The sequence below is a fragment of the Oncorhynchus gorbuscha genome, linkage group LG26 (assembly GCF_021184085.1).
Source record: "Oncorhynchus gorbuscha isolate QuinsamMale2020 ecotype Even-year linkage group LG26, OgorEven_v1.0, whole genome shotgun sequence".
Taxonomy (NCBI): Eukaryota; Metazoa; Chordata; class Actinopteri; order Salmoniformes; family Salmonidae; genus Oncorhynchus; species Oncorhynchus gorbuscha.
The window spans coordinates 14720993-14748165 of record NC_060198.1 but is presented as its reverse complement, the minus strand read 5'-3'; the positions used below and the strand labels follow the sequence as shown (position 1 = coordinate 14748165).

Sequence of the window (27173 nt, the reverse complement as noted above, 5' to 3'; positions counted from 1 at the left end):
AGCCTACTCCCGAAGTTGATTTTACTCACTGCTTTAGCACACTCTGCCAACCTGAATGTCTTAGTCGTGTCTGAATCCTGGTTTAGGAAAACCACCAAAAACCTATAAATCTCCATCGCTAACTATAACATTTTCCGCCCAGATATAACTGCCAAAGGGGACGATGTTGCAATCTACTGCAAGGATAGTAATACAGAACTTTGCAGGCTATCCAAGTCTGTACCCAAACAAAATCGAGCATCTACTTCTAAAAATTAATCTTTCCAGAAACAAGTCACTCACCGTTGCCGCTTGCTATAGACCTTCCTCTGCCCCCAGCTGTGCCCTCGATACCACATGTGAATTGATTGCCCCCCATCTATCTTCTGAGCTCGTGCTACTAGGTGACCGAAACTGGGACATGCTTAACACCCCGGCCATCCTTCAATCCAAGCTTGATGCCCTCAATCTCACACAAATGATCAATTAACCTACCAGGTACAACTCCAAATCCGTAAACACGGGCACCCTCATAGATATCATCCTAACCAACCTACCCTCCAAATACACCTCTGCTGTTTTCAACCAAGATCTCAGCAATCACTGCCTCATTGCCTGCATCCGTAATGGGTCTGCGACCAAACGACTCTCCTTCCAGACTCAAATTAAGCATCTCCAATCCAAAATAAATCTGGAATTGGCTTCCTATATCGCAACAAAGCATCCTTCACTCGTGCTGCCAAACATACCCAAGTAAAACTGACCATCCTACCGATCCTCGACTTCGGTGATGTCATCTATAAAATAGCCTCCAACACTCTACTCAACAAACTGGATGAAGTCTATCACAGTGCCATCCGTTTTTGTCACCAAAGCCCCATACACTACCCACCATTGCGACCTGTACGCTGTCGTTGGTTGGCCCTCTCTTCATATCTCACCGGTCACCCCGAAAAGACAATTCCTCCTTTGGTCATCTAGCCAAAAAGTTCTCAGCTGCCAATGACTGGAACGAACTGCAAAAATCTCACAGATCTCACTCACTAGCTTTAAGCACCAGCTGTCAGAGCAGCTCACAGATCACTGCACATAGCCCATCTGTAAACAGCCCCCAGTATCTCTACTTGCACATTCATCTTCTGCACATCTACCATTCCAGTGTTTAATTGCCATATTGTAATTACTTCGCCACCATGGCCTATTTATTGCCTTAACTCCCTTATCTTACCTCATTTGCACTCACTGTATATAGACTTTCTTTTGTTCTACTGTATTATTGACTATGTTTTGTTTATTCCATGTGTAACTCTGTGTCGAATTGCTGTGCTTTATCTTGGCCAGGTCGCAGTTGTAAATGAGAACTTGTTCAACTAGCCTACCTGGTTAAATAAAAGGTGAAATAAAACAAATTAGTTCCACGGCTGCCTGAAGGATCCCTGTGTAAAAGTGGCCTTCAGTAAACCCTGTAACAAATCAATACATTTTTACAGAGAGGATGATTATGATAAAATGCCACCACACACACACCACACTGGTCTCTCAAGACCAGGATTGGGTAACGTTGAGTACACCACATGTCCTCCTCTCAAGGACAGTTTCAAGACTGTTTCAAGACTGTTTCAAAACACTGACCTAGCATTGGGTTGTGCAGGACTTACACCATATGTTAAGATTGTTACGGTATAAAGCAAAACCAGACGGAGCAAAATTAAAAACAAGAGCAGAGCTGATAATAGCGCCCATTAGTGTCGCAGTCCACCCAAAGACTTCTCTCGAAACTGCTGCAGTCTACGAACCAGGTTTCCCTTGAAAACATACATCCATCTAAATGGGACACGATTGATTTGATAAAGACACGGTTCAATTAAAATGATTGTGGTTCTTCACAGCAGTGTAACGTGTGGCGGAATAAGTCCGGAAACATTCTAGTAAACCTTACGAGCACGGTGAAGGCTGTACGGGGGGGCTCTTTTAAAACAAATCATTCACAACGCTAAATCAATCAGATTGTAATCCAGGATGTGCGAGGACGCTATAGAACAAAATGATCATAGCTCATTTGTGGTTCAGTTCATAATTATTCAGATTACAATTTTTATTCATTGATCCTATAATCGAAATAAATTAAAAAAGAAACAAAACAACCAGAAGAAGCAAGAATGACAATAGATTATGGAATGTATTTTCAGTAAATAAAATAAAGCTCCAACTGTTACACCAAGACTGCTTTATTTCACCCACAGATATCGTGTCAAATAAAGCACCATTATATATATATATATATATAAAGTTTTATATATATATATATAGTTTTCATATACACCGCCAGGCAACAACTAGAGAAGATTCTTTACAGAATCAAGTTTCTTGTGGTTCTTTTTTTAATGTACAGGTAAACTTAGTTTGGATATTAACCACAGAAAAAAGCAAGGCAACTTTTGCCTCTCATCAGGTACAAAACTGGCACAGAGGACACCATTTTATACAGAGTAAAAATGCAATAAAATTAAATTGCATACAGAAGAGACTAAAATTCCTGTAAACCTTTCCCCGTTACAGCAACCTCAAAACAAATAAATCACTTCAAAAAGAACTCGGAAATCGGTAAAAAAAATAATAATTATTTTTCGTCCAATGGATCGGCGGCTGTGCATGTTTATAGTCATTTGGGAGCATGCTGTCTAGAGCCTTCTTCTGCCATTGAAGCTGGGGAGGAGTGATTGCGTGACAAACCGGAGCACAAGAACTGATAGAAGCACATCAGCAGAGGCCAACGCAACACACACAGAAAATGGAAAACAAAAACGAAAGGATGAAAACAGGGAAAGAAAAGTGTTAAACGAAAGAGCATAATACACTTAGAGAAAAAAAAACAGACAAAAAAAGATTTTTAAAAAGGGCTCATAGCGCTGAGAGCAATAATGGGGATGTCACGTGGAGGCGGAGCACGGCCCTTTCGCAGATAGTTTTGTAACCACGGCGATAGTGGCCTCCACTGTCCTGTAGAGCATTTCCAGGGTGTCCGGAGGCGGGGCAGAGTTCGTCAGAGCCTGCGAGGGGGCGTGGCTACTGCACCCTGGGACCTCTGGCCCCTCTCCTGCCAGGCTCAGGGCAGATGGGAAGGCCAGGTCCTCCGAGCCTCCGCAAGTCTTAGAGCCCGTCTCCCTCTCCTCCTTTGTCTCATCCATTGCCGCCGTTGCTTCCCTCCTCTCTTCCTCCTCCGCTCCTGCCATGGCTGCCTGCTGCGTCTGAGACGACTGCGGCTCCTCCCCTCCCTGTCCGCTGACGCCGTACGACAACTCTCCTGTCTCCGGGAGGGAGGAAGAGGATGATGATGAGGAAGAGGAGGAAGACTCCATCTTCTCCTCCTTGGGGGAGGCGTCCCCAGGGGGTTGGCTGCAACTGGTGGCAGCGGTAGGATCCGGTGAGGGCGGGTCGTGCTCGGTTCCCGGGTCGATGAGGGACGAGGAGTCCCGAGTCTCTGTGTCCGAGGTGCTGGTGGGAGTCAGTGCCCCCTGGTGCTCCGGCTTCAGCTCGACACATGGGGGGAGGGAGGAGGTGGTGGCGGCTGCGCAGGTGGGTCCGGATACGGTCACACCCCCGGTGCTGGTGCCGGCACTGGTTCCTTCCCCGGGGCCTTCGTCGCTACTCATCCGCCGGCGCTTCACTGGGGTGGCGCCCTCCTCCTCCGCTAAAAGACAGAAGAAACTCAGGTGATTAACCTTTACATCTGTGTACAGGTAAGTACTACCGTTAGCATTTTCAACTTCAATTCATCATAGCCCAACGAGTTTAAATGACACATAGTGTAAGCAGATAACAGGGTTGGACTAAGTGACACCACACATTGACTACCTTCAATGCGTTTCAATTTTTCCAAGTTTGTGACAGTACACTGTATGTGTCGTACCTTTGGCCTTGCGGTCCTTGGCCTCCTGTTCGAGCGCGCTGCGTTGCTGCACACAGGCGCTACACTTGGACAGCAACTCCTGCAGGGCCGGACCCAGAGCCGGGTCCAACGCCTGAGGGGTGTGTATGGACAACATCAACGCCAACGCTCGCAGGTCCTGCAGAGAGGGAGGGAGAGGGACAAAAGAACAGTGATTATCTAGTAGAGAAGAGCATTTGAACAGGGAATGACAATCTAGTAAGGCATGACTATGGAATTAACGAGTAAGCATGAATAAGGCCCAAGTAGAGCGTGAAAAAGGGATGAATAGCATGTAAATAGGGCATGAATTGCATTAGAATAAGGCATGAATAGTGCACTAACAGAATGTGAATAAGGCGTGAATAAGGGCACGAATAAGGGGTACTGACAGCGTTGAGGAGTCCGCTGGTCTTGCTCAGCTCCAGGCGGTGCGAGGCCAGCTCGGGCTGTAGGCTGCGGTACTCGTTCAGCAGGTTGGTCACCAGCAGACTGATCAGGTTGGCGCAGCTGGGGCCTGACAGCACCTGGCTCTGGACCTGAGAGATGACAAACACACACACACACACACACACATACGGTCATGCACTCGAAAGGCCCATGAACATGGCATTTACTAGTAGCAAGGTTAGCCTGAGTCCCAGATCAGATTATGCAGTCTTGCCAACATCATGGCGGTCATTTGAAGTTGACAAGACGGCAAAACAGATCTGGGACTCAGACCAGCATGACACCTTGGTGGAGCGTCAACATTGGATGCATACATGAACTGACACGCTATAAAAACAGGCTAAAGCAGAGGCTGTCGGCGTTGAAGTAAACGGATGGTAGCGGTGGCTCCAAGATGGCTACCTTGTGCAGGAAGCAGGTGAGGAAGGAGTAGGCCATGTTGTTGTTGAGGAAGGTCCTCTCGTCCATCAGGATGCACTTGATGTACTCGCCGAACGCCGGGTCCTCGCACAGAAGCTTCACACAGGTCTTAGCCAGGGCCGACTACAGAACAGCACAGCAAGATGTTGGTGACAACGACCAATTATATTTTGTGTGTTACGCGTGTTTGTAGATTTGGATGTGTGTTAAGCGTGTTTTGCAAGTGAGAGAAATAGTACACATTTGTGTCTAAGTATTGTGTGTGTGTGTGTGTGTGTGTGATTGTATTGGAGTGAGCGTGTTAGTGTGTGTGAAAGCGTGTGATATTTACCGGAGACTGGCAAAGCTCCGTCCACAGCTTGGGGAAGAGGGCCAAGTGCAGAGGCAAGCCCTCGTACGCTATCAGGACACCTGGAACCAAAGAGACATGGTCACATTGGCGACAAACACACACTTTTTAGTCATTAGATACAGTAACATTAGAAACGCATCCACACACACTCACTTAGTTTGACAAGGGTCTCTGTGAACTTCTCGCAGTTGATGGCGACTCGACACAGCAGGTGGATGAACTGGTGGTAGGAGAGAAAGTAGTCTAGGAGCATCCGGTCATACACCTCATCTTTACCCTGAGAGAGAGAGAGCGAGAGAGCGAGAGACATGGAAGTTGATGATCCTTCTCGAAGAAAGCAGGAAGACCACACTAGCGCAAATATACACATGAAATGAACAGACCTTGAAATTGCGAAGAAACATGCATACATAAACCATTTTATTTACTTCAGCTTCCACTTATCCAACCATGACTGTAACCAGGTAGGACAGATGGGTCTCATCTTAAATGAACCTTTACTCAGCTAGGTAAGCTATCAACAACAATCTCCCTTACAACAACAACCTGCGGTGAGATTTCCCCCAAAACATCCTCTTTAGCACTAAGACCACTGTTCAATCAAACTTGCCATGATCTTGGTGCCAAAGATGGTCTTTATGTTAAGAAAATGACAAACTGGCCAAGAGACATGAAGCAGTGGTAGTATTCAGAGACACACACACCTTGCTGGTCTCCACCATGGAAGGCAGGAGGCACATGTTGAGTTCAGGTCTGGGAGGCCGGATGTTGTTCTTGCCTCCCATCAGCTTGATGTTCTCTCTGCAGGGCAGGTAAGGCCCAAAGGACACTTGTGTACAAAAGAGAGTCACATTCAGATAAATCCTACCTGGTCTTACGCAAATCTACAGCAACATTTATGCCAATGGGAGATTGTGGTTGTCCCTTTCTAGATATGTGTAGGACAGTTGAGTGACTGCCTCAGACACGGAGAGGCCAGGACAGTCAAAGACTCCCCCCGGTACTCTGGCATGCACTTGGAGAACCAGAGGCTACAAACAGAGCCAGGGTCCTTAGGATAGCATGCTGTGTGGTATTATTCGTAGGCACTGTTTCCCTGATCGCTTGCGTTTGTCCTCGTTAACTTTCGTCAATACATAAGACGAGCTCCAAGTGTCGCAGCTGGAGGGGGGCACTCACTGGGGATGTTGCTGTGGTGGTAGGTGCAGTGGTTGTGCTGCAGGAAGGGCACCAGAGTGTGCAGGAAGTCATGGGGACTCAACAGGACCAGCTCCTTCAGAACATCTGGAAGGGGGGGGGGGGGATAACCAGGAACTACTAGTGACATCACATCTCATATTACATACAACAACAGGTACTCCCTCGAGTGATTGGAATTGTTCAAAGGTCTATTGTATATACTATGTGGAATAGTTTAGAGGGGAAAATGTGGTCAAATATTATCCAAACTGTTTGCGTGTTCTTACCCAGGCAGGCGTTGCGGAGCTCCGGAGGGCTGTAGGAGTTGAGGAGGGTGAGCAGCTTGTGGGCAAAGTCGATCCTCTCCTGCCACTGGATAAGAGCCTGCTTCACGTCTATAGGAGAACAACACAGGTTACACAGAGACTTTACAGGGTCCCTAAATAAAGAAAGGCAAGTCACTGAGCTAAACAAAAGGCTCCGACAGAAGAACAAAGGGCTTATTCACACGGGGGGGGGGGTGAATCCTAACTTTCACTTAAGTCATGCATTGATGTCAAATGTTCTGTCTCCCATTGACTCGGAAATGAGGTTTTGCTACAAGGTAGGTGGTCGGCGTAGAATAACTATCTTCAAAGTAATTGACTAGAGACTTCGGTGGCGAGATGAAAGCTTCTTTTTAGTAATAATACATTTTACCACTTTAGATTCTACAGAACAATAAAAAGATTGTTGCCAGGAAAAGCCACGATTAATGACTTGCACATAACTGGCGCATAAAAAATAAAAAAAGGCATTCTGGTACTTGCAGTCAATAGCGTAATCCAATACAACATAAATACGTACATAGCTCTCTCAAATCGCCACATGAATTCTAGTACAATTACTCTTACATATGTAAATAACTCAAATCAAATATTTTTTAGGATACAGCGGAACAAATTAACTGTAAAGATGAACTCTGTAACCCATTACGGTTACAACATCCAGAGGAGAAGGGGGAGGGATATATTAGGGAGGGTCATTTTTGCTGACCTTTGCGTTGCAGATAGGGCCGCGTGGCCTTGAGTACAGACAGGAAGATGGACAGTAGCTCCACCAGGTCCCCGGTCACATGGCACGCTGTGGCCTCGTGGTACATCATGTGCAGGGTGTTGAACGACTGCAGGAAGCGGAGGGTGAGGGAGAGCGCGAGAGGGGCACATCAAATGACAAACCGTTGCCTACGCTAGAACCCTCGGCCTACGAAATTAACGTTCCTACACTTTATAGTAAAATATTATTTTACTGGATACAGTTCACAATGAAGAAACTTCAAACTACCAACATCATGTATAGGGTGTTAAAGACAGCAGGATGGAGAGGGGGGGGGGGCACGACAAATGCCCGGTAACGATTTATGCAACATCTGACACTCTTTACATTGAGAAACGTAAAAAAAAAATATAGAGAATATTTTATATTGGATACTGAATAATACATTAAACGCTAATATTATTTACACCTTTGAACCCGTTAACCAAACCTTGATTTCCACTAGCCGAGTGATACAAGAGACTTGGAAATGTGGCAACACGAGACTACCCCCAACCCCACAACTAACTCAAAATGATAATATAGAAGCCAGTGAAATGAAGCCACGTATGAACGGTTCGTTATAAAGCCTAATAACCATAATCAGTGCAGAATGTCTTGACGTACCTCTGTCATGAGGATGAGTCCTCTGTTGAAGACCACCAGTAGTCTGTCCTCGTCGTTCTCCAACAACACACGGAAGGCACTGCGACGGACACAAAACACAGTTAACACTATATCATGGACATATACCGTAGCTCACAGTGCTTTCATCTCAAAAGTAAGACAGTGCCCATATGATTCTCTAAAAGGCATCAGACATCTCTCTGGTTAAGTTGCCGTGAGTTCATTTTTTTTCTTTCTTTTAACTCTGCAGATGCTTCGTATCTGGGCCGTGTTTTAGGGCAACGGAATAAATAAAAAAATAAAAAAGGTTTTGCAACAAATGATTGTGTCCTATTGGACCATTCCAGGTAGTCCCTGTTTCAGTCAATTCAGCCTGATGAACATGATCCTGGTGGCAAGTGTGTGTGTGTGCGATCCCCTCTGCACGTGCACGATCCCCTCTGTGGCTTTTGTGGAGTGATAGGTAACGATGCTTGGTAGGTGACTGTTGTTGATGTGTGCAGAGGGTCCCTGGTTCGCACCCGGGGACAGTCTAAAGTTATACTGTTACATCCCGTGCGCTCGCCATCCCACCCTGTGCGTGCCGCGATCCCCTCCGCGATGGGTAACGATGCTTCGTGGGTGACTGTTGTTGATGTGTGCAGAGGGTCCCTAGTTTGCGCCCGGGGATGGTCTAAAGTTATACTGTTGCGACCCCCTCCGCGTGCACGACCCCCTCCGCGTGCACGACCCCCTCCGCGTACGGCGACCCCCTCCGTTTTACCTGATGAGTGTGGTCCAGCAGGAGCGTCCGTCCAGGCAGCGGAGGTAGCAGCTGATGGTGGTCTTCTTAAACTGCTTGACGTCCTCCAGCTCCTCCTCCCTCATGTCCGACCGCTGGGCCACAAACAGCTGCATCAGGTTGAACAGCTCCTCCACCGCCTGCAGGGTGACAAACACACAGACACACCAGACAGTGGTCAGAGATGTAGGGGGACAGACACACCAGACAGTGGTCAGAGATGTAGGGGGACAGACACACCAGACAGTGGTCAGAGATGTAGGGGGACAGACACACCAGACAGTGGTCAGAGATGTAGGGGGACAGACACACCAGACAGTGGTCAGAGATGTAGGGGGACAGACACACCAGACAGTGGTCAGAGATGTAGGGGGACAGACACACCAGACAGTGGTCAGAGATGTAGGGGGACAGACACACCAGACAGTGGTCAGAGATGTAGGGGGACAGACACACCAGACAGTGGTCAGAGAGGCAACAGAGACAAACGCAAATCAACCTCATACCGGAGTCAGAGAGACTACGTGAAGTAGAGGATGACAGTGGACAAAGCACAAGGGACTAATGAATCGCCTGAGGGGTCATGGACACAGGCAGTATAACAGAGGCATAAGATATGTCGACCTGACGCAGTAAGAGAGAAAAAAAAGACAGACGGAGAGTCACACGAACAGACAACACACACCAGCACCCAGTCAAATCAGGTCATCTTCCCATTACACACAAAGGGACAGAGTCAGTCAGTCAGCTGGACCACCCACCCCTGGGTACTGGCTGGCGTGCGGCGTCAGGTTCTTGAAGGCCCACTGGATGTTCTGGTGCGAGGCCAGCTGGCGGGTGAAGGCGGGCGACTGCTCGCAGCACATCCTCAGGATGCCGTAGTACGCCGGCAGCATTCCCCGGTTGAACAGCACCACCTGTTGGTAAATCATCGCAGGCAGGCTTTCAGACCTTTCCCACCTTCATTCTGTGGCGGTTGTGTTTTTGCTTGTAACATTTTGTACATTTTCAATGTGTTCCTGGATAAATTGCTCAGAAAAAGTTGAGTTCTCTCCGCTCTCTTTGCCAGTGGAAGGCGCCTCTTTCACTGACGGTTATAACTATTGAACTGTTGGACGTTTTTTAATAATTAGGGGGGTTTTGCAGCTAAAATGTATTATTTCCACCTCCTGGTCGTCGTGGTCGGCCAGGATGTAGTTGAAGGCGATGTTCTTCGTGACCACGGGGTTCTGGACGACCAGACGGACGTTCTCGGGACACTCCATACACACGTTGTACCAGAAGGAGAGGAGGGCCTGCTTGTTGTGGTTAGTGGCGATGGCTGGTTCAGACAGCTTGGGCTGAGAGGGGAGGGACATGGAGAAAGATCAGAGAAGTTCTCTTACGGCAACTCAATTATCTCATTACTATCACTAGTTATTATTCAATAAGGTGTGAACAGGTGAACACACCACAGAGGAAGAGAAAAAGGAACCAAACTAAATTAAACTAATAGACTTCATTTTCATGCCGTGAGATGAACCAAAACGCATGTATTTAATTATTCTAGTGTGGTGCAGTGAATGCACAAAGAGACTAACTTCTAAATGACTAATGTGACAAATCTAATCCCACACTCATTTAGCCCACTCAATTCTTCCCAGAGCAGACAACCCCCCCACCTGGAAGAGGTTCCATAGGTCCATGAAGTAACCGGAGAACATGAGCTTCTCCGTCTTGGAGATGAGGCAGTAGGTCATGAAGCTGAAGTACTGCACCAGCTTGGTGGTCCCATGCACCGCCGCGTCCACGTACAGCTTAGCCCGACCCAGCAGGCCCAGAAGCAGGTTGTACACCTGGTACAGGAGCAAAAGGGAAAGACTACAGATATTTTTCGGGATTTTTCGTTTTCACACTAAATAAACACAATTTCAAAACAGTTCCTGTGAAACACGTACACTTCCATCTAGTCGTTGTACATTCTGTATCTTGTCAATAAATTGTATTATGTAAGTCTCCTTCACGGGTTGTAAATTACATCCACTTCTCCCAGTTTCAATAAAATATCTGTACTTGAAGTCTTCGAACTAGAAGATATCTGAGCAGGTGATCAAAAAATACCAGCAAATGGATATTATTGCCAAGACCTGATTGGTCTAAACGTCACTGATGATGGAAACCGTTTGACTTGAGCCCATTATAAATTGTATAATACGCTCATTAGTAGTAGTCTTGTTATGGATTTGGTTGTTGGAGCTTGTTATTGTAGCGGCAAAGGGGAAGCACAGAACGTGTAGGTCTCAGGTCAGACACTGTTGGTGCTGTATATCAAGATGCTAAGGAAGTAGGTAAAAGAGCAACAGTTGGGTTGCTGTTGAGCTAAGTTAGTTTCTGAGGGACAAGGGCAAGGAGAGGACAATAGTTGGGTTGCTGTTGTGCTAAGTTAGTTTCTGAGGGACAAGGGCAAGGAGAGGATAATAGTTGGGTTGCTGTTGAGCTAAGTTAGTTTCTGAGGAACAAGGGCAAGGAGAGGACAATAGTTGGGTTGCTGTTGAGCGAAGTTAGTTTCTGAGGAACAAGGGCAAGGAGAGGACAATAGTTGGGTTGCTGTTGAGCTAAGTTTCTGAGGAACAAGGGCAAGGAGAGGATAATAGTTGGGTTTCTGTTGTGCTAAGTTAGTTTCTGAGGAACAAGGGCAAGGAGAGGACAATAGTTGGGTTGCTGTTGAGCTAAGTTAGTTTCTGAGGGACAAGGGCAAGGAGAGGACAACAGTTGAAGAGGGAGGAAACATCTGCGAGGGGGGCCAGAGGGGCGCCAATGACACTAACTGCAGCTTTCCCTCCCTCACAGACACACCGGCCCACAAAGGTTCTGGACACTAACAAAGAGGCACAGACCTAGTTTCCGCCCAGCAACAGAGACTAATTGTTTATCTTAGACATACAAGAAGGGGAAATCCGCCTAGTCGGGGTATAAATATATGCTTGTATAACTTGCATGCAGGGCCGGGTCCTTGCCTCTCTGCCGCCCTAGGCGAGACACACACAAAAAAAGGAACTTGGCTGGTGTTTACTGGGGTGCAGCCTACCATGTCGACCAGCCATGGAATTTTAGGAATGCCCATACACCCGGTAGGCCCACCATTTGTAAAACAGGCCATTGCATTGGCTTTATTGGTCCTGTGACTAATCAATTTGGCCATTTAAGCTCCGAATGTCAGCTACCCATCAGGAGTTATCCTGAGCCTATTTGCAATGTGTTTGCACAACACGTAATATAAACTAAATTCAAGGAAAGCCGCACACTCCAGGAGCTCAGATGCAATAATTGAATGTCCAACGTGTCGACAGACAAGCAGTCTTCATCAGGGTAGAATCAACACGTAATGCAGAAATATTAGATTTTTTCGCTATGGTCAACTTGTTAAAAACACACAAACTTGAAACCACTGGTCATAAAGGGGGGGGGGAACTCCTGGACAACAGTTGTGATTGCAGATTCTATATTGTCCATGTTACTTTGACCTGTCCTGTTTTCAGGATATGTTGTTTGTTCACGTGACAGCGCATTTTGTCGTCGTCGAATGGGCGCCATTTATTTTGATCAGAGAAACCGGCACGATGATAAAAAAAAGTGTCCGTCTTAATACATTGTCGTACGTTTTGATCTCCAGCCTGTTGGCTACAGAAAAGGCCACATACTCTTTCTACGATATCTGACACGTGATTTATGTCCGATTTTGGCGCGCCGCATCTCAGCAATAGCATCCTGGAGAAGTGCGCTGGGAATGGACAAGTGAAATAGCTCATCACAGGGCGGCATCAGAGCACACCTAAAAAGCCCATATGCCACTGGTTGAAAGAAATTGCAATTGTTTTTGGCCAGAATTCCATGAGGTTTTCTGTGTTTTTGTTGGTGCGCCTTGGTCAGTTTCGATCAGAAAATGGCGCCCTCAGTCAAGTCTGCCGCCATAGGCGGACGCCTAATCCTGCCCAACGAGCAGGCCGGCCACGCTTGCATGTCACGCTATTTAGCTGAAGCATCCAGGCTGGGTGAATGATTCATGGTTTGAGCGTTTCTCAGTGTCCAACTGTACCTGGAGTAGAACCTAAACACGAATAGAAACACAGGGAGGAAAGACTGCAGAGTGTAACCGTACCTGGTGCAGCACCACGGTGGTGTCGGGGGACAGGGGCAGGTCCCGCGTGGGGATGTGGAGGGAACGCGTGGAGCGGAACATCTGGCGGAACGAGTTGCTGGGAATCAGGGAGACCAGGAGGTAGGCTGCCGCTGGAGGGTCAGAAAGAGAACTTCAGAGTTGGAGCAGCGTTTAGCCTAAATGTCTGTCTTTAAAATAAATATTTCTAGGCTAACTACACACAATCGTTCTTTTGCTAGAGTGAGAAGAGAAGGATGGGGATGAGTGCAGTGGACAGCAGTGGTACCTAGCTCTCTGTTGGTTCTCTGTGAGGTGGGGATGGAAGCGAGAGAGGGAGTAACATATAAAACAAGTTGAAAAGGGCACTTAAGGAACCTGTTTTAGGGGATTGTTTTATGGGGAAAGTTTTGTAACCTACACTATATATATTTTTTATTTATTTTACCATTATTTAACCAGGTAGGCAAGTTGAGAACAAGTTCTCATTTACAATTGCGACCTGGCCAAGATAAAGCAAAGCAGTTCGACACATACAACAACAGAGTTACACATGGAGTAAAACAAACATACAGTTAATAATACAGTAGAAAAAGAAGTCTATATACAATGTGAGCAAATGAGGTGAGATAAGGGAGGTAAAGGCAAAATAAAGGCCATGGTGGCGAAGTAAATACACGCGCAACACCAATCAATGGCTGAAGAAGTGTCAAACTCGTTGCCATTAGACTCTGGAACAGCGGAAACTTGTTCTCTGGACTGATGAATCACGCAGTCCGACGGACTAATCTTGCTTTGGTGGATCCCAGGAGAACACGACCTGCCCCAATGCATAGTGCCAACTGTAAAGTTTGGTGGAGGAGGAATAATGGTCTGGGGCTGTTTTTCATGGTTTGGGCTAGGCCCTTTAGATCCAGTGAAGGGAAATCTTAACGCTATAGCATACAATGACATTCTAGACAATTCCGTACTTCAAACTTTGTGGCAACAGTTTGGGGAAGGCCCTTTCCTGTTTCAGCATGACAATGCCCCTGTTCTGCCCCTGAACAAGGCAATTAACCAACTGTTCCTAGGTGGTCATTGAAAATAAGAATTTGTTAACTGCCTTGCTTCGTTAAATAAGGGTAAAATAAAATTTAAACAAAGCGAGGTCCATACAGAAATGGTTTGTCGAGATTGGTGTGGAAGAACTTGACTGGCCTGCACAGAGCCCTGACCTCAACCCCATTGAACACTTTGGGATGAATTGGAAGGCCTATTTGCCCAAAATAAATGCCCAACCTCACTAATGTTCGTGGCCGAAAGGAAGCAAGAACCCGCAGGAATGTTCCAACATCTAGTGGAAAGCCTTCCCAAAAGAGTGGAGGCTGTTATAGCAGCAAAGGGGGACCAACTCCATATTAATGGCCATGATTTTGGAATGAGATGTTTGACGAGCAGGTGTCCATATACTTTTGGCCATGTAGTGTAGTTCGTAAGAACTTCCAGACAGAGACATCACAAGTGTTCTTACAGGTGCGGACACGAGGGTAGTTGTGGGCCAGTAGGAAGCGCTCCACCCAGTTCTCCATGTTCTGCAGCACCCAGCTGTGAGCCAGCTTGTTCCTGGGGGTCTGCACCGCCAACCAGTCCAGACACTGACTAGGGTTGTACTCTATCACCTGGGAGAGAACACACACACACACACACACATCAAAAAGGATAAGATTCTGAATATTTTAGGCAACGACGTCAAGATCAACTGAAATAACTTGACTAAGTGAATTAAGGACAAATACATAGATACATTTATGTTTAACTGAAGTAACTTGATAAAGAACAATTAATCAGATGAACCTATGTGACTATGTTAACTCCAAGCTCATCACTAAGTTCAGTACTCTGGGACTGAACACCTCCCTCTGCAACTGGATCCTGGACTTCCTGTCGGGACGCCCCCAGGTGGTGAGGGTAAGCAACAACACATCCGCCACTCTGACCATTAACACTGGGGCCCCTCAGGGGTGCGTACTTAGTCCCTTCCTGTACTCACTATTCACCCAGGACTGCGTGGCAACACCTAACTCCAACACCATCATTAAGCTCGCTGACGACACTACGGTGGTAGGCCTGATCACCGACGACAAGATAGCCTATAGGGAGGTCAGTGACCTGGCAGTGTGCTGCCAAGACAACAACCTCTCCCTCAATGTCACAGCAAGACATCGTGGACAACAGGAAACGGAGAGCCAGGCACGCACCCATCAGCCAGGCACGCACCCATCCGCGCGATGTAGTGGCGCGGGTCGAGAGCTTCAAGTTCCTCACTAAGGAATTAACACGGTCCACACACACCAACACGACAATGCCTCTTGCCCCTCGGGAGGCTGAAACGATTTGGCATGGGCCTTCAGATTCTCAAAAACGTCTACAGCTGCACCATTGAGAGCATCTTGACTGGCTGCGTCACCGCCTTGGTACGGCAACTGCTTGGTATACCGACCGCAAGGCGCTACAGAGGCCAGTGTATGGCCCAGTACATCACTGAGGCAGAGCTCCCTGCCATCCAGGCCCTCGATACCAGGCGGTGTCAGAGGAAAGCTCTAAAAATTGCCAAAGACTCCAAGTCATAGACAGTTCTCTCAGCTACTGTATGGCGAGCGGTCTGGAACCAACGGGACCCTGAACAGCTTCTACCCCCAAGCCATTAGACAGCTACATAGCTACCTGGACTATCTGCATTGACCCTTTTTGCACCAACTTTTTTGACTCATCACATACGCTGTTGTTACTGTTTATTATCTATCCTGTTGCCTAGTCACTCTACCTACCCCCTACCTATATGTACATATCTACCTCAATTACCTTGTACATCGACTTGACTACACACACACACACACACACACACACACACACACACACACACACACACACACACACACACACACACACACACACACACACACACACACACACACACACACACACACACACACACACACACACACACACCAGTACCAAGCTAGTTATTTATTCCATGTATCATTTATATTTTTCTATCTGCACTGTTGGGAAGGGCCCCTACCGGTCACCGTTTACGAAGCATGTGACAAATAACATGACATTTGATGTTTGTGTGTGTGTGTGTGTGAGTGACCGTACCTCCCAGATCCTCTGTAGGATGTAAGAGGCGAAGGAAGGCATGCCCGGAGGACCACCTGACAGCTCCATCAGCATGGTGAGCAGCTTGAAGAAAGGGTTTGCCGCCTAGACGAGGAGAAGCGGGAGACGGAGAGCAGGGTGGAGATGAGGAGAGGGAGAGAGAGGGACGGAGAGCAGGGTGGAGATGAGGAGAGGGAGAGGGAAGGACGGAGAGAAGGGTGGAGTTGAGGAGAGGGAGAGAAAGGGACGGAGAGCAGGGTGGAGATGAGGAGAGGGAGAGAGAGGGACGGAGAGCAGGGTGGAGATGAGGAGAGGGAGAGAGAGGGACGGAGAGCAGGGTGGAGATGAGGAGAGGGAGAGATAGGGACGGAGAGCAGCGTGGAGATGAGGAGAGGGAGAGAGAGGACGGAGAGCAGGGTGGAGATGAGGAGAGGGAGGGACGGAGAGCAGGGTGGAGATGAGGAGAGGGACGGAGAGAAAGAAGTAGAGAACATGAGGGACAAATTGAGATTTGTACAAACTAATAATTGAGTTGGATAATAGACAGAGCATTATGTATTAAAAGTATAGGTTCTCACATCAGTGCTTACCTCAGGCGTCAGTTTAGCGATAGAGGTGAAGAGCATGGATACAATCTGGAATAAAAAACACAGGAGAAATTATGCTCCTCTATGTAATAATAATTTAGTGGGTGCCTATATTTGTCCTAGTTCAAACATGTAAAAGTCTGTATTAATACCAATTGTGCTTTTGTCAAATCCCAACTCTCTCTGAGACACCCTCGGAGAGTGAGGTCACGGCCAGGGTCTACCATTAACAACGGCGATGTGTTTGTTGGTGGGTGCGTGCGTTAGTGTGTGTGTGTGTGTGTGTGTGCGAGCGTTAAACGTACGTGCTCGGCCAGGCGGTTGTTGTAGCGACACAGGCTGAAGATGAGGTTGCAGGTCTGCCTGATGTTGATGCCGTCTCGGATGTGCTGGAAGAGGAAGGGGAAGCCTTTCCCCCCGGTCAGGGCTGCCATGTCACTCTGGGACAGAGTCAGGTGTCTGGAGAGAGAGGGAGGGGGAAAAGGAGATTAGAAAGAATATGAAAAATTAAGCATATGAAGAAGGGGGAGGATTTGATACAGACAACAGTGAAAAGATTGGGTGCTATATGTGGTAGTATTTCTAGCTAACTTTTGGGAAGTATTACCAACACTATGTTGTGCTGTACCAGTGCCAGAGACTGCTTTTCCTGTGTCCCAAGTGGTGCCACGCAGCGCCCTACCTCTCAGAGCGGGACTGTTCCACCAGCAGGGCGATGAGAGCTATCATCTTCTCCAAGGCGGCAGGGCGGTACTTCTCTTCTGCCAGGGATAAGATGTCCTCCTCCTCATCCTCCTCTTCTCCCTCCTCCTCAGACAGCACCTCCACCTGGGGCTGGGGGGGGCAGGTTATTACACACCCAATCACAGAAACACACACACACAAACACACACACAACTAGTGTTTACTTACGTTCTCAGGCCCCTTGGTGCCCATGTAGAAGTGCACCATGATGGAAATGGCTTGTAGGGACAGAAGGAACTGACTCTGGAGGTATGAGAACAAAACAGACTTAACAAAAACCTTGTTCTCTAAAAACCCTTTCAGCCATGTATTTTGGTGAGGTAATGCCAAGGTCATGGGGTTCAAGCCTTGCAGGAATCACAGAAAACATGTGCACTCAGAGAGCAGGCTCTGGTCAAAAGTAGTACACTCTCTTGGTTACAGGGTGCCATTTGGGACTAATTTTTACACACTTAAGTCCTTTGGGATAAAAGTGTCAAGAGTATTTTCCTATAAAATGACAATTGTTATCAACAACCCACCTCCTCCTCTCCCATCTTGGCGAACTCGTAGAGGAAGGCGAAGTACTCAGTCAGGTGTTTGCTGTGGGGCTTGACGCCGTGTTCCATGATGGACAGCAGCGTCTTGACGAAGCGAGTCACGCACGAGCGGCTGCCAATGTCCTCCACCGGCCCGTCCATGTCGTCAGACCTGGAGGCAGCACACAGGAAGTGACACCAGACAACTTGTGAGGTCATGTTCATTACCAAACAAATGAAGATGGACTGAAACAAAGGGACTACCGAGACTTGTTCAATGAGAAACTCATTTTCATTTCCTTTTGCAAAGCATTTTGAAACATTCTCTGTTGAGTACCCTAATGAACATGATCCAGGTGATAGTAGAATTAAACATGGAGTTCTCCCCGAGTTTTTCCAAAAAATAATAAAAAATCGATACTTCTTCTTTTGTTTGTGACCATTTTCCTCAATGTTTTGCCACAAAACTCTCCAGGTGCCCATAGTGCTAGGGCAACAAGGTGACACATGGCCAGCTAATGACACCGACAACACGGTGATGTCATGCTGCAACGCCTCTAGTTTCAGCAAAACATGATCAGCTCAAGAGCCACGTTATAGACTCATGGGATATCAGAAGCCAGTTTAATCTGGGAAAAATTCAACAACAAAAAAAGTATATAGTTATGTGTAAGCCATCATTTGTTAACATTATAAAGCATACAAATGAACATGTTTCTCAGGTTGTGAGTGATTGAGTGGGTGGATGATTGATTGGTACATATGCAACCAGTCCTACCCGTCCTCCATGCCAGGTTGTAGGTAGAGGTGGGCGTGGACTGGCCGTAGCCTCTGGATGACGTGGATACACAGCCTCTGAAACATCTGATGGGGGACAACAGGGTAGAGAGTATGAGTGAGTGAGTGAGAGTGAGTGAGTGAGGGTGACTGCCGAACAATCTGATTGGGGCTCTCACCTGTCGAACAATCTGATTGGGGCACTTGATGAGGATCTGCATGGGCCACCAGTTGTCATCAGCCATGCGGTCCAAAAACCACTGAAAGGCCATGACAACATGAGAACAGGAAGTTAGCAATTACCCCGCTAATGATTGAAAACCATTTCAGCACAATGTGTTCCCGGATTTGTCCTTCAACAAACAGTCAATTCACCTCGCAGGCTGCCTGGCTGTTGTTGAATTGTTTGGTCAGTAGCTCGATCCACTGCAGCATGGTGGGCTGAAAACACACCGACAAAATTTAGACAAATTTAGACAAACCCTTGCACGCGGTAAAACAGAGGGCAAAAAAAATAAAAAATAAAAATAAATTAACCAGACTGCAATTGAAGCTGGCAACTAGAGGGACCATCCACTGACAGTAAGGAAGGACAACTCACCTTTTCCTTGGAGTGAATGAACGTCTCCAGGACAAATGACGTGCTAAGCTGTAGCCAAGGAGGAGAAGTGTGAGAGTGGAAAGTATATTCAAAAAGTGGAAAGGTAAAACCATTTTTTATTTTTTATTAAACGGTGAAAAAAATTGATTTTTCGAATGAAGTTCTACGGTTGCGAATAAGGCTTTAGTGGAGTGCGGTCGTACCTTGGCAGTCATGAGGGAGATGGCTTTGGGGTCTGGTAAAGTGCTAGGGATGCTGCTGCAAAGTTGCCACATGAACCTGTAGGTAAGAGTGGAGAGAGAGTCACAACACTGATCTCAGACCAGTTGATCCACCAAGGCAACACTACATCCTACATAACTTGCACTATGTTAATAGATCAAGACCACATTTGATTGCATATGAGCTTTAATTGAGACAGTATTTCATTAGTAAAATCGATTTGGTTATACATTTCAGGGTAAAGTCAAGGGCACACAAGCAAAGTACTGTTAACATAAACTCTAAATTATATCACATCTGCATTCTAGCTTCAGAAAAGGTACAGTCTTGACGGCTAGTACAAAAATGTGTCACTGACCCAAAGTACGTGTGCTCGAAAATGTTCTTGTCCTGGAGAAACTGCATGTTGTCTTGCCAAATCCACTGAGTAGAGAAAATAAAATAAAAACACAGCTTAAGAGAGAGAATGAAGAATGTGAGAAAGGAGAAGTGCAATGAGATTGTGACCAGCCGGGTACCTCGAGTAGATCTGGAGAAACGTCGAAGTTGAAGTCCTTGCCATTTTCCTCCTCGAGCTCCACTCTCTTGTAGAAAAGCATGTAGGCGCTGTGGGTCTGGAGTGCGAGACACGGGACAAACTGTCAACTTCAAAACCCATCGTTTTATTAAACGAAATTTTAAAAAACACTCGAAAATTATTTACAAGGAAACTGACCTTCTCAAAGGAGAAGTCCATGAACTTGTCGGTGACAGAGTCATACGTTTTTGTCTAAAAGACAAATATGTAGGCGAGACAAAACATTGAAATATTTAAAAGGGTATTAATTAACAGTAAAACATTGAAGCCGTGACTATTTTTGGTGTGGATTTACCGTCATCTCTCCACCGAAGCACTCGGAGGCTAGCTGGGCTGAGTCAAAGGGCTTCACCTCGGCATCGTTGAATAAGTACCTGAGAAAAGCAAACAAATGACCTGAATGACAGTCGGTTGTACTCCCTAAAATTCAAAAGCATCCAGATATCAAAAGGCGTGTCATGAATGAATCTCCATGTAAAGGGACAATAAAGTGTATCGTAAGACAATAACATGAGACCTCTATTTAAAAAAAAAAAAGTAAATTCCCCCACTGATCTGATTTCAATACTAGAGCCAGAGATATTGCTCACCATTTGTTATTCTTGTAGGCGTGCGGGTTGACGATGTCTCGGATGAAACTGTAGTAATGGCCGCCGTCGGCCGTGCCCGTGTGAACCGTGACGCCGATGAGGTCGTACTCGTAGCTCTCCGCCACCTTGGCCTCACCCTCCTCCCGGAAACCTGTAGTAGGACATAGTGGACCACATCAATGAGCAACCCATTCCTCCAATGATTGGTCCAGCTAGCCTCTGATAGGCTAGATCGATGAAGATACCAAGAGGATAAAAACTTTATATTAAATCGCCGGGGAGCATTCGAGGTGCAGACATTACTTTGTTTTTAGATATTCATTTTTCTATCCAGCACATTTGTCCTCTTTCTACAGACTGCGAAAAAGGAATTATATGCAAATTGCTACTCAACCCGATTTCAAAACACACCGACTAGCACAGTGATACAAGTGAATTTAGTACAGAGCCTATGAGAACCAAATCATGCAGTTGGGCGGGGGGGTCTGTCGGAACAGGAAGTGACGCGTACCCTCTTTCCTGTCTCCCTTGGCCATGAGGAAGTCCTCCGTGTAGGGGGTCATGTCGAGGCGCAGGGGGAAGGAGAAGTGAGTGTTGACCTTCTCCTTCATCATGGTGACCATGTTGAAGGTGTAGCGCATGGTGTTGAAGCTCAGGATGCGAGGCAGCTTCTTGAAGCAGGCCCTGGAACAGAGCAGGATGGAGAAAGGGAAGGGAGATGAATATAAGCGCAGGTCTTGGACAAAAAAAAAAAAAAAATAGAGACGTCAATAAGTTATTTTTTCAAATGGTAAAACCAACATCAACTAGTGGAAAACCAGCCAACCATTCCAAAAATGTCTAGTACACAACTACGACTGCCAGTGTAGGATAGTTGGCTTATTTTCAGTAGAAACCAGCAGGGTCCTCTTCATGAGGTTCGCGTCGACTCACCTCTTCTCTGCCCGTACTTTCTTGCCACACTGGGAGCAGGTGTACATGTTGTCCCCCTCCAGAGTGTCCTTGATGGTCACCTCGTCCAGAGATTCCTGAGGAAGCACGAAGACAAGTCTCTAGCAACGTTCCAAGCAGTACTATATGCCCACTAGAATTAGGAGCATAGAAAATACACCGGACTAACAGAGTACGACATAGGATGACTTGAGGAGAAGTTGTCATTTGCAAGAGTAAGAATTCCAAGCTGAATAGAAGGAGGCAGTGTGATACTACAGTGCTATGAGATTTGAGACTTGTGATTGGAAGGTAAAACCCCAGTCTATAACACTTGGTTGCACTTCTAAACGACGTCAACAGTGTTGATGGCGATGTTGTCCTTACGTAGATGTTCTTCATGTCGGCCACCTGGCACCTGACTGTGTAGAACTCCTCGGCTGTCTGACTCACGTGGTCACAGTCCTGTTGGACGGGGAAAATGACTTGAATGAGAATTGTGTAAAGCCACACACACACACAAGTGCAATAAACACATGTAGGGCAACATTTTGTAGTGAATTTTTGTAGTGCCAAGGAATAGTGCAAAGTGCACAAAAACAGTAAACCTTGTAATCAAGCAGTGTGGTTTAATGCGGTTTATGATGAGTTTTGCACTTTACACAACTCTTCTGCACCAGGGAAACGTTGCAGGTAAACTTTTAAAAGGAGTATAGTGATTCTTACCAGCGAGACCACATTGTTGGTGATGACTCCTCCAAAGAGCGTCTTCACTGTGTTTTTCAGGTCCTGGGACATCTCCTCTATCTTGGTGATGAGGTCGGTGAAGAACTCGGTCATGTCCTTCTGCTCGCCCGTGTTCAGGGGCTGCTTGTCCATGGTGTAGGTCTTACAGAACGGGCGGGGGTTGTACGCCTTCCTCTCGCTCTCCTGGAACGAGGGATGGAGAGCGAGGGGGTAAAAATGGAAGAAAGAGGAGCGGAGCAAAATCGAAGTAGCAGGGTCTCCACGGGGACAACGTCAGTTTGTTCCTGTCATGTGGACGGAGGAGCTAGATGAGAAGGGTGTGAGACAGAGGGCTGAGAGAGAGAGAGAGAGACCGGCTGCATACCATGAGATAGGTGAACATCTTCTGGAGCTCCAGCAAGGTGGTCTTGTGCTTAATCTCCTCTGCGTACTGGGGAAGAAAATAAAAAACACACAACTCTCATTAGCAAACAACATTCACAAATACCAACATCGAAAGCGTTCTTCCGGGTGGCAGAGGGAGTGAAATAGCATGTGTGGGATGAGCATTCTTGCGCAAAATGGCTGCCGCGGATCTTCCAAGCGTGGATGTGGTGAAATTGCCCCCATACAAACTACAGCATTGTGAAAAAGGAACCACAGTAATATCATCCATTACAAATCGCTAACATAGAGCGAGGAGAGAGAGCGAGAGAACAAGACAGGGGGGGAAAAAACAACGAGGCGTAAGAAAAGCAAGAGGGAGAACAAGAGAGGAACGATAGAACAAAGAGCGTAAAGGGCGTAAGAGGAGCACAGCATTTAGCAGACTGACCTTCGCAGTGAAGACTGCCTGGCGTGCCTCAGGGATCATGTAGAGCTGTTGGATCGTGGAGGCCAGGTAGCAGGTGGCCCCCAGGTTAGTGAGGCCCACGAAGCGACACTCGGCACGCACGTCGTCGTGGGGCCAGTAGTCCCACTTGTACGGGGCGTGAGAGGCTGTCAATTTAATTAACATTAACACAAATATTAATATCGTTCAGGGGCCTAATAAAATATACCAGATCTAGGATTATGTTTGATGATGCTCAAATACCTTAAATCATAGCGACTTTGTGACTTTGAACCTTATGGAAATCCATGGAGCAGACATTACCAACAGGAAGGCCTGACTTCAATGGGTTGCTATTTGGCTGTTTGTTTAAAACCAGCGTATATAGCATTTCTACTCCTCGCACCCCACCAAAGGAAACAGCTAGGCGCAGTTTAGGGGCGGAAACTATTTTCAGATTCTGTCAGCCAGCACAATGTCTAATTCAATGGCCATTGTATTCCCTTGGGCCCTCCTACCAATGCATTACTCTCATTGACAAATATCCCTAGTAGCATTTTCAACCGTTCTTAAAAAGGTCCTTCTCACTCTGCATGTGCTGGGACATGACCCAGTTGTGAAGCAGCCTGTAGTTCTCCACCGAGCCCTTCACCGTCTCCACCAGGAGGTCGTAGGCGGCCGCGCGGGCCGCATGCGACTTGCACTTGGGCTGGGCGCGGTCGGCCAGGCTGGGAAGGAGGAAGAGGAGGTTGTGGACGTCGCGCAGGAACTCCTGGCCCTCTCGGGAGAACTTGAAGGGGGGCTTGTGTTTGAGGACGCTAGTGGCGAGGCGCAGGAGGCCCGTGAGGCCGTCGTCCTCGATGGCGCCGTCCTGCTGGTCCAGGATCTCGCGGCTGGGGAGCGGGAGACAGGTCAATGTTTGAGCAAGCAAACTTTAATTGTAGAAGTGGTTTAAAAACAATATTGTGCCGTGTATTTGAACGGAGCTGGCCTTAATTCTCCAGAAAGAATGTGGACAACGCAAGCCACCACACATTAAAACATCATATTTCCTATATAGCGCACTTCTTTTGACCCAGGCACATGGTCCAAAGGCAGTGCGCTAAATAGGCAATAGGACACCGTTACAGACGCAGACCTGGTCTTGGATTCATCTTGGACTCACCTCCGTATGCAGTCGGCCAGGTGTCTGGCTAAAGCGTCCAGGTCCAACAGAGTGGTTTGGCTGGCGTCTTTGACGTGGATGTTGTCGATGAGCTTGCACAGCAGCCAGAAGTACTCCTTACAGCCCGTCCTCAGCACGGGCTCCTCTTCATAGTCCTCCACCTGAACACATGACCACACAGCACATCAGCTACAGAGCCTCCTTCGTTTATATTAGCTATAACTTGACGTGACCTAGGAATTTAATAACCCACCACAAACACATTTGTTTTAGTCAGTATACAGTACAAAACAAATTGTGCTTGTGTGTGTGTATATGCATCTGTCTATACGCGCAAGTGTGTACGTGTGCTGTACCCACCCGCAGTGGTTTGAGGGCCTGTGCGTCGGGGAGGAACTTGAGCAGCGTGGAGGCGGCCAGCAGCAGGAAGGACCTGTTGATGGACTCTCCCCCCTCCTCCAGACCCGACAGGGACAGCTTGTACAGGCCGTTACACGCCTCGTGACGCACCGCCGTCTGAGAAGGCACACTCACGTTAACCCATTCCTCTATTTGATGTTGTTACCAAGGTCACACGGATCGATTGGGTCACAATAGTTAGTATTCCAGTGGCATCAAAATAGAGACAATATTTTTCGATGGAAATACCCACAAATGTTACACCGAAACAAACTGAGGGGGGTCAGTGTCTCATTATTCCCCCAGATCTCACCTCCGGGACCAGCAGGGTGAGCTTCCTGAGCCAGTCGTGGAGGTGGTCGCTGTCGGCCAGACCGGACTTGACCGTAGAGCAGCAGTGGGCCCAGCTCACCAGCAGCCACATGGAGTAGTGGGTCACTGGAACATAGGAATAACGTTATCAGTTCACATATCTAATGTGTCATTCCTAAGAACAATGTGCTTAAGCACATACAGAATGGATAGGAGGCTATGAAAGCTCTACTTTCAGTGCAAAATGTTTGTGTGAAAAAAAAAAAAAATGTGGCTTTTAATTTCTCATGCTGATTAACATTTAAGCCTATGTAAAACGTAGCTCACCTTCATGGCGGGACCGGTGATCCGATTGGGCCTTCAAAACTCTGCAGGTGAGACAGGAAGTAAACAAAGTCAAGATAGGCTGACGGAAACCTTTAGTACAAAAACATTTCACACGAATACCCCATGTCCATACGACAACACAACTTACAATGAATGCCTTCCTTCAAATTCAATCATTTGTTCCCTGTCTTCAAATTCAAACGCCTTTCTTGGCATGGAGAGTGTGACCACATACATTGAGCCACACCAAAAATACTTAGTAGTTAAGTACTACATAGCACGCTAGTGGGTAGTGTGACCACGGAAACACAGGCCTCGTCTTCGGTGTCCTCTCACCTGTGTGCTAGGTTGTCGTAGGTGTAGGCCACGTTGATCAAGCGCTGGATCAGGTTGGTGCCTTGGACAAGGCCCAGGAAAACCTGACATGAAAAAAAATTATAATCAAGTATTACCAAGTATATGAAGTATTTAAGATACAAATAATTACCCATGGGGATAGTTTTGAAGTTCATGTAGAGGCCAAGACACCACAGGGAAGGAAGTACAGAGAGACAAAATAGCTGTGGGCAATAGAAGACTGCTTCAGAGGGAGAGAAGAGGCAATAGAAGACTGCTTCAGAGGGAGAGAAGAGGCAATAGAAGACTGCTTCAGGTGGAGAGAAGAGGAAATAGAAGACTGCTTCAGAGGGAGAAAAGAGGAAATAGAAGACTGCTTCAGAGGGAGAAAAGAGGCAATAGAAGACTGCTTCAGAGGGAGAAAAGAGGCAATAGAAGACTGCTTCAGAGGGAGAAAAGAGGCAATAGAAGACTGCTTCAGAGGGAGAAAAGAGGAAATAGAAGACTGCTTCAGAGGGAGAAAAGAGGCAATAGAAGACTGCTTCAGAGGGAGAAAAGAGGAAATAGAAGACTGCTTCAAAGGGAGAGAAGAGGAAATAGAAGACTGCTTCAGAGGGAGAAAAGAGGAAATAGAAGACTGCTTCAGAGGGAGAAAAGAGGCAATAGAAGACTGCTTCAGAGGGAGAAAAGAGGCAATAGAAGACTGCTTCAGAGGGAGAAAAGAGGCAATAGAAGACTGCTTCAGAGGGAGAAAAGAGGCAATAGAAGACTGCTTCAGAGGGAGAAAAGAGGCAATGGACGACTGCTTCAGAGGGAGAAAAGAGGCAATAGACGACTGCTTCAGAGGGAGAGAAGAGGAAATAGATGGTGAGACAAAAAGATGCTGCAGGACATTCTCTACTACTTTCTACAGAAATGTTGCATTCACTACAGAAATTAAGTTGAAAAAAATGTCATTAAAATGTTTTATTGATTTTTTAAAAGGTTTATGGTTACTGGTTTCTCAATCCTGGGTTATTACACGTTTCTGTATTTCCTGGTTACGTCAAACAAAATAATACAAAAATCGATCGACCATTTCTCTTTTAAGTGCCTCAGCTGTAGAAAGAAAGGCTGTGTCCCACACAGAAAGAGTTAAGGATGGCAACTCTCCCCAACCAGCGGTGAGCTTAAGCTGTTAGCATTTAGCTGAGGGACCAGTGTACCTCTGTGAGGCGGGGGATGTGCAGGCCCTTGCCGTGGTCGCCGGCGGACTTGCGGGACTTGCCAGGCCAGGCCCTTTTGCGCTGGCTGTCGGTGAGGCCCGACCAGGAGAAGACGTCGTGGTAGGCTAGGTCCAGGTCGGCCGGGTCCACCGCAAACTGGCAGATGAGCTTAAGCAGGCAAGCCAGGCAGTCCAACAACCACTGGAGGAGAGAGAGAGAGACGTGACCTGTGTTAACACTCAACACTAACTACAGAACA

General features: G+C 47.0%; 1 protein-coding gene and 1 non-coding gene across 2 annotated transcripts in view; both read right to left on the bottom strand.

Annotated features, from left to right (window-relative positions):
- Positions 1-2044: 2044 nt before the first annotated feature.
- LOC124015107 (ubiquitin carboxyl-terminal hydrolase 34-like) overlaps positions 2045-27173 on the bottom strand; it is a 58171-nt gene continuing 33042 nt past the window's right edge. The window contains 46 exon segments of the mRNA XM_046330047.1: positions 2045-3670; positions 3890-4046; positions 4300-4446; positions 4760-4900; positions 5109-5188; positions 5283-5406; positions 5834-5958; positions 6309-6413; positions 6596-6703; positions 7344-7470; positions 8010-8088; positions 8773-8930; positions 9552-9707; positions 9957-10130; positions 10452-10625; positions 12929-13059; positions 14439-14586; positions 16067-16171; positions 16657-16701; positions 16959-17112; positions 17336-17487; positions 17566-17640; positions 17919-18087; positions 18694-18779; positions 18872-18952; positions 19068-19133; positions 19294-19341; positions 19497-19572; positions 19874-19938; positions 20034-20129; positions 20231-20284; positions 20388-20466; positions 20683-20833; positions 21194-21366; positions 21616-21710; positions 22000-22077; positions 22339-22542; positions 22724-22789; positions 23174-23337; positions 23759-24063; positions 24336-24496; positions 24696-24851; positions 25048-25172; positions 25374-25414; positions 25710-25792; positions 26915-27115. Coding sequence (XP_046186003.1) covers positions 2910-3670; positions 3890-4046; positions 4300-4446; positions 4760-4900; positions 5109-5188; positions 5283-5406; positions 5834-5958; positions 6309-6413; positions 6596-6703; positions 7344-7470; positions 8010-8088; positions 8773-8930; positions 9552-9707; positions 9957-10130; positions 10452-10625; positions 12929-13059; positions 14439-14586; positions 16067-16171; positions 16657-16701; positions 16959-17112; positions 17336-17487; positions 17566-17640; positions 17919-18087; positions 18694-18779; positions 18872-18952; positions 19068-19133; positions 19294-19341; positions 19497-19572; positions 19874-19938; positions 20034-20129; positions 20231-20284; positions 20388-20466; positions 20683-20833; positions 21194-21366; positions 21616-21710; positions 22000-22077; positions 22339-22542; positions 22724-22789; positions 23174-23337; positions 23759-24063; positions 24336-24496; positions 24696-24851; positions 25048-25172; positions 25374-25414; positions 25710-25792; positions 26915-27115 — 6249 coding nt within the window. The 3' untranslated portion in view covers positions 2045-2909.
- LOC124016573 lies at positions 6064-6197 on the bottom strand. The gene has a single exon (XR_006835384.1). It is a non-coding gene; the product is annotated as a small nucleolar RNA SNORA44 (small nucleolar RNA).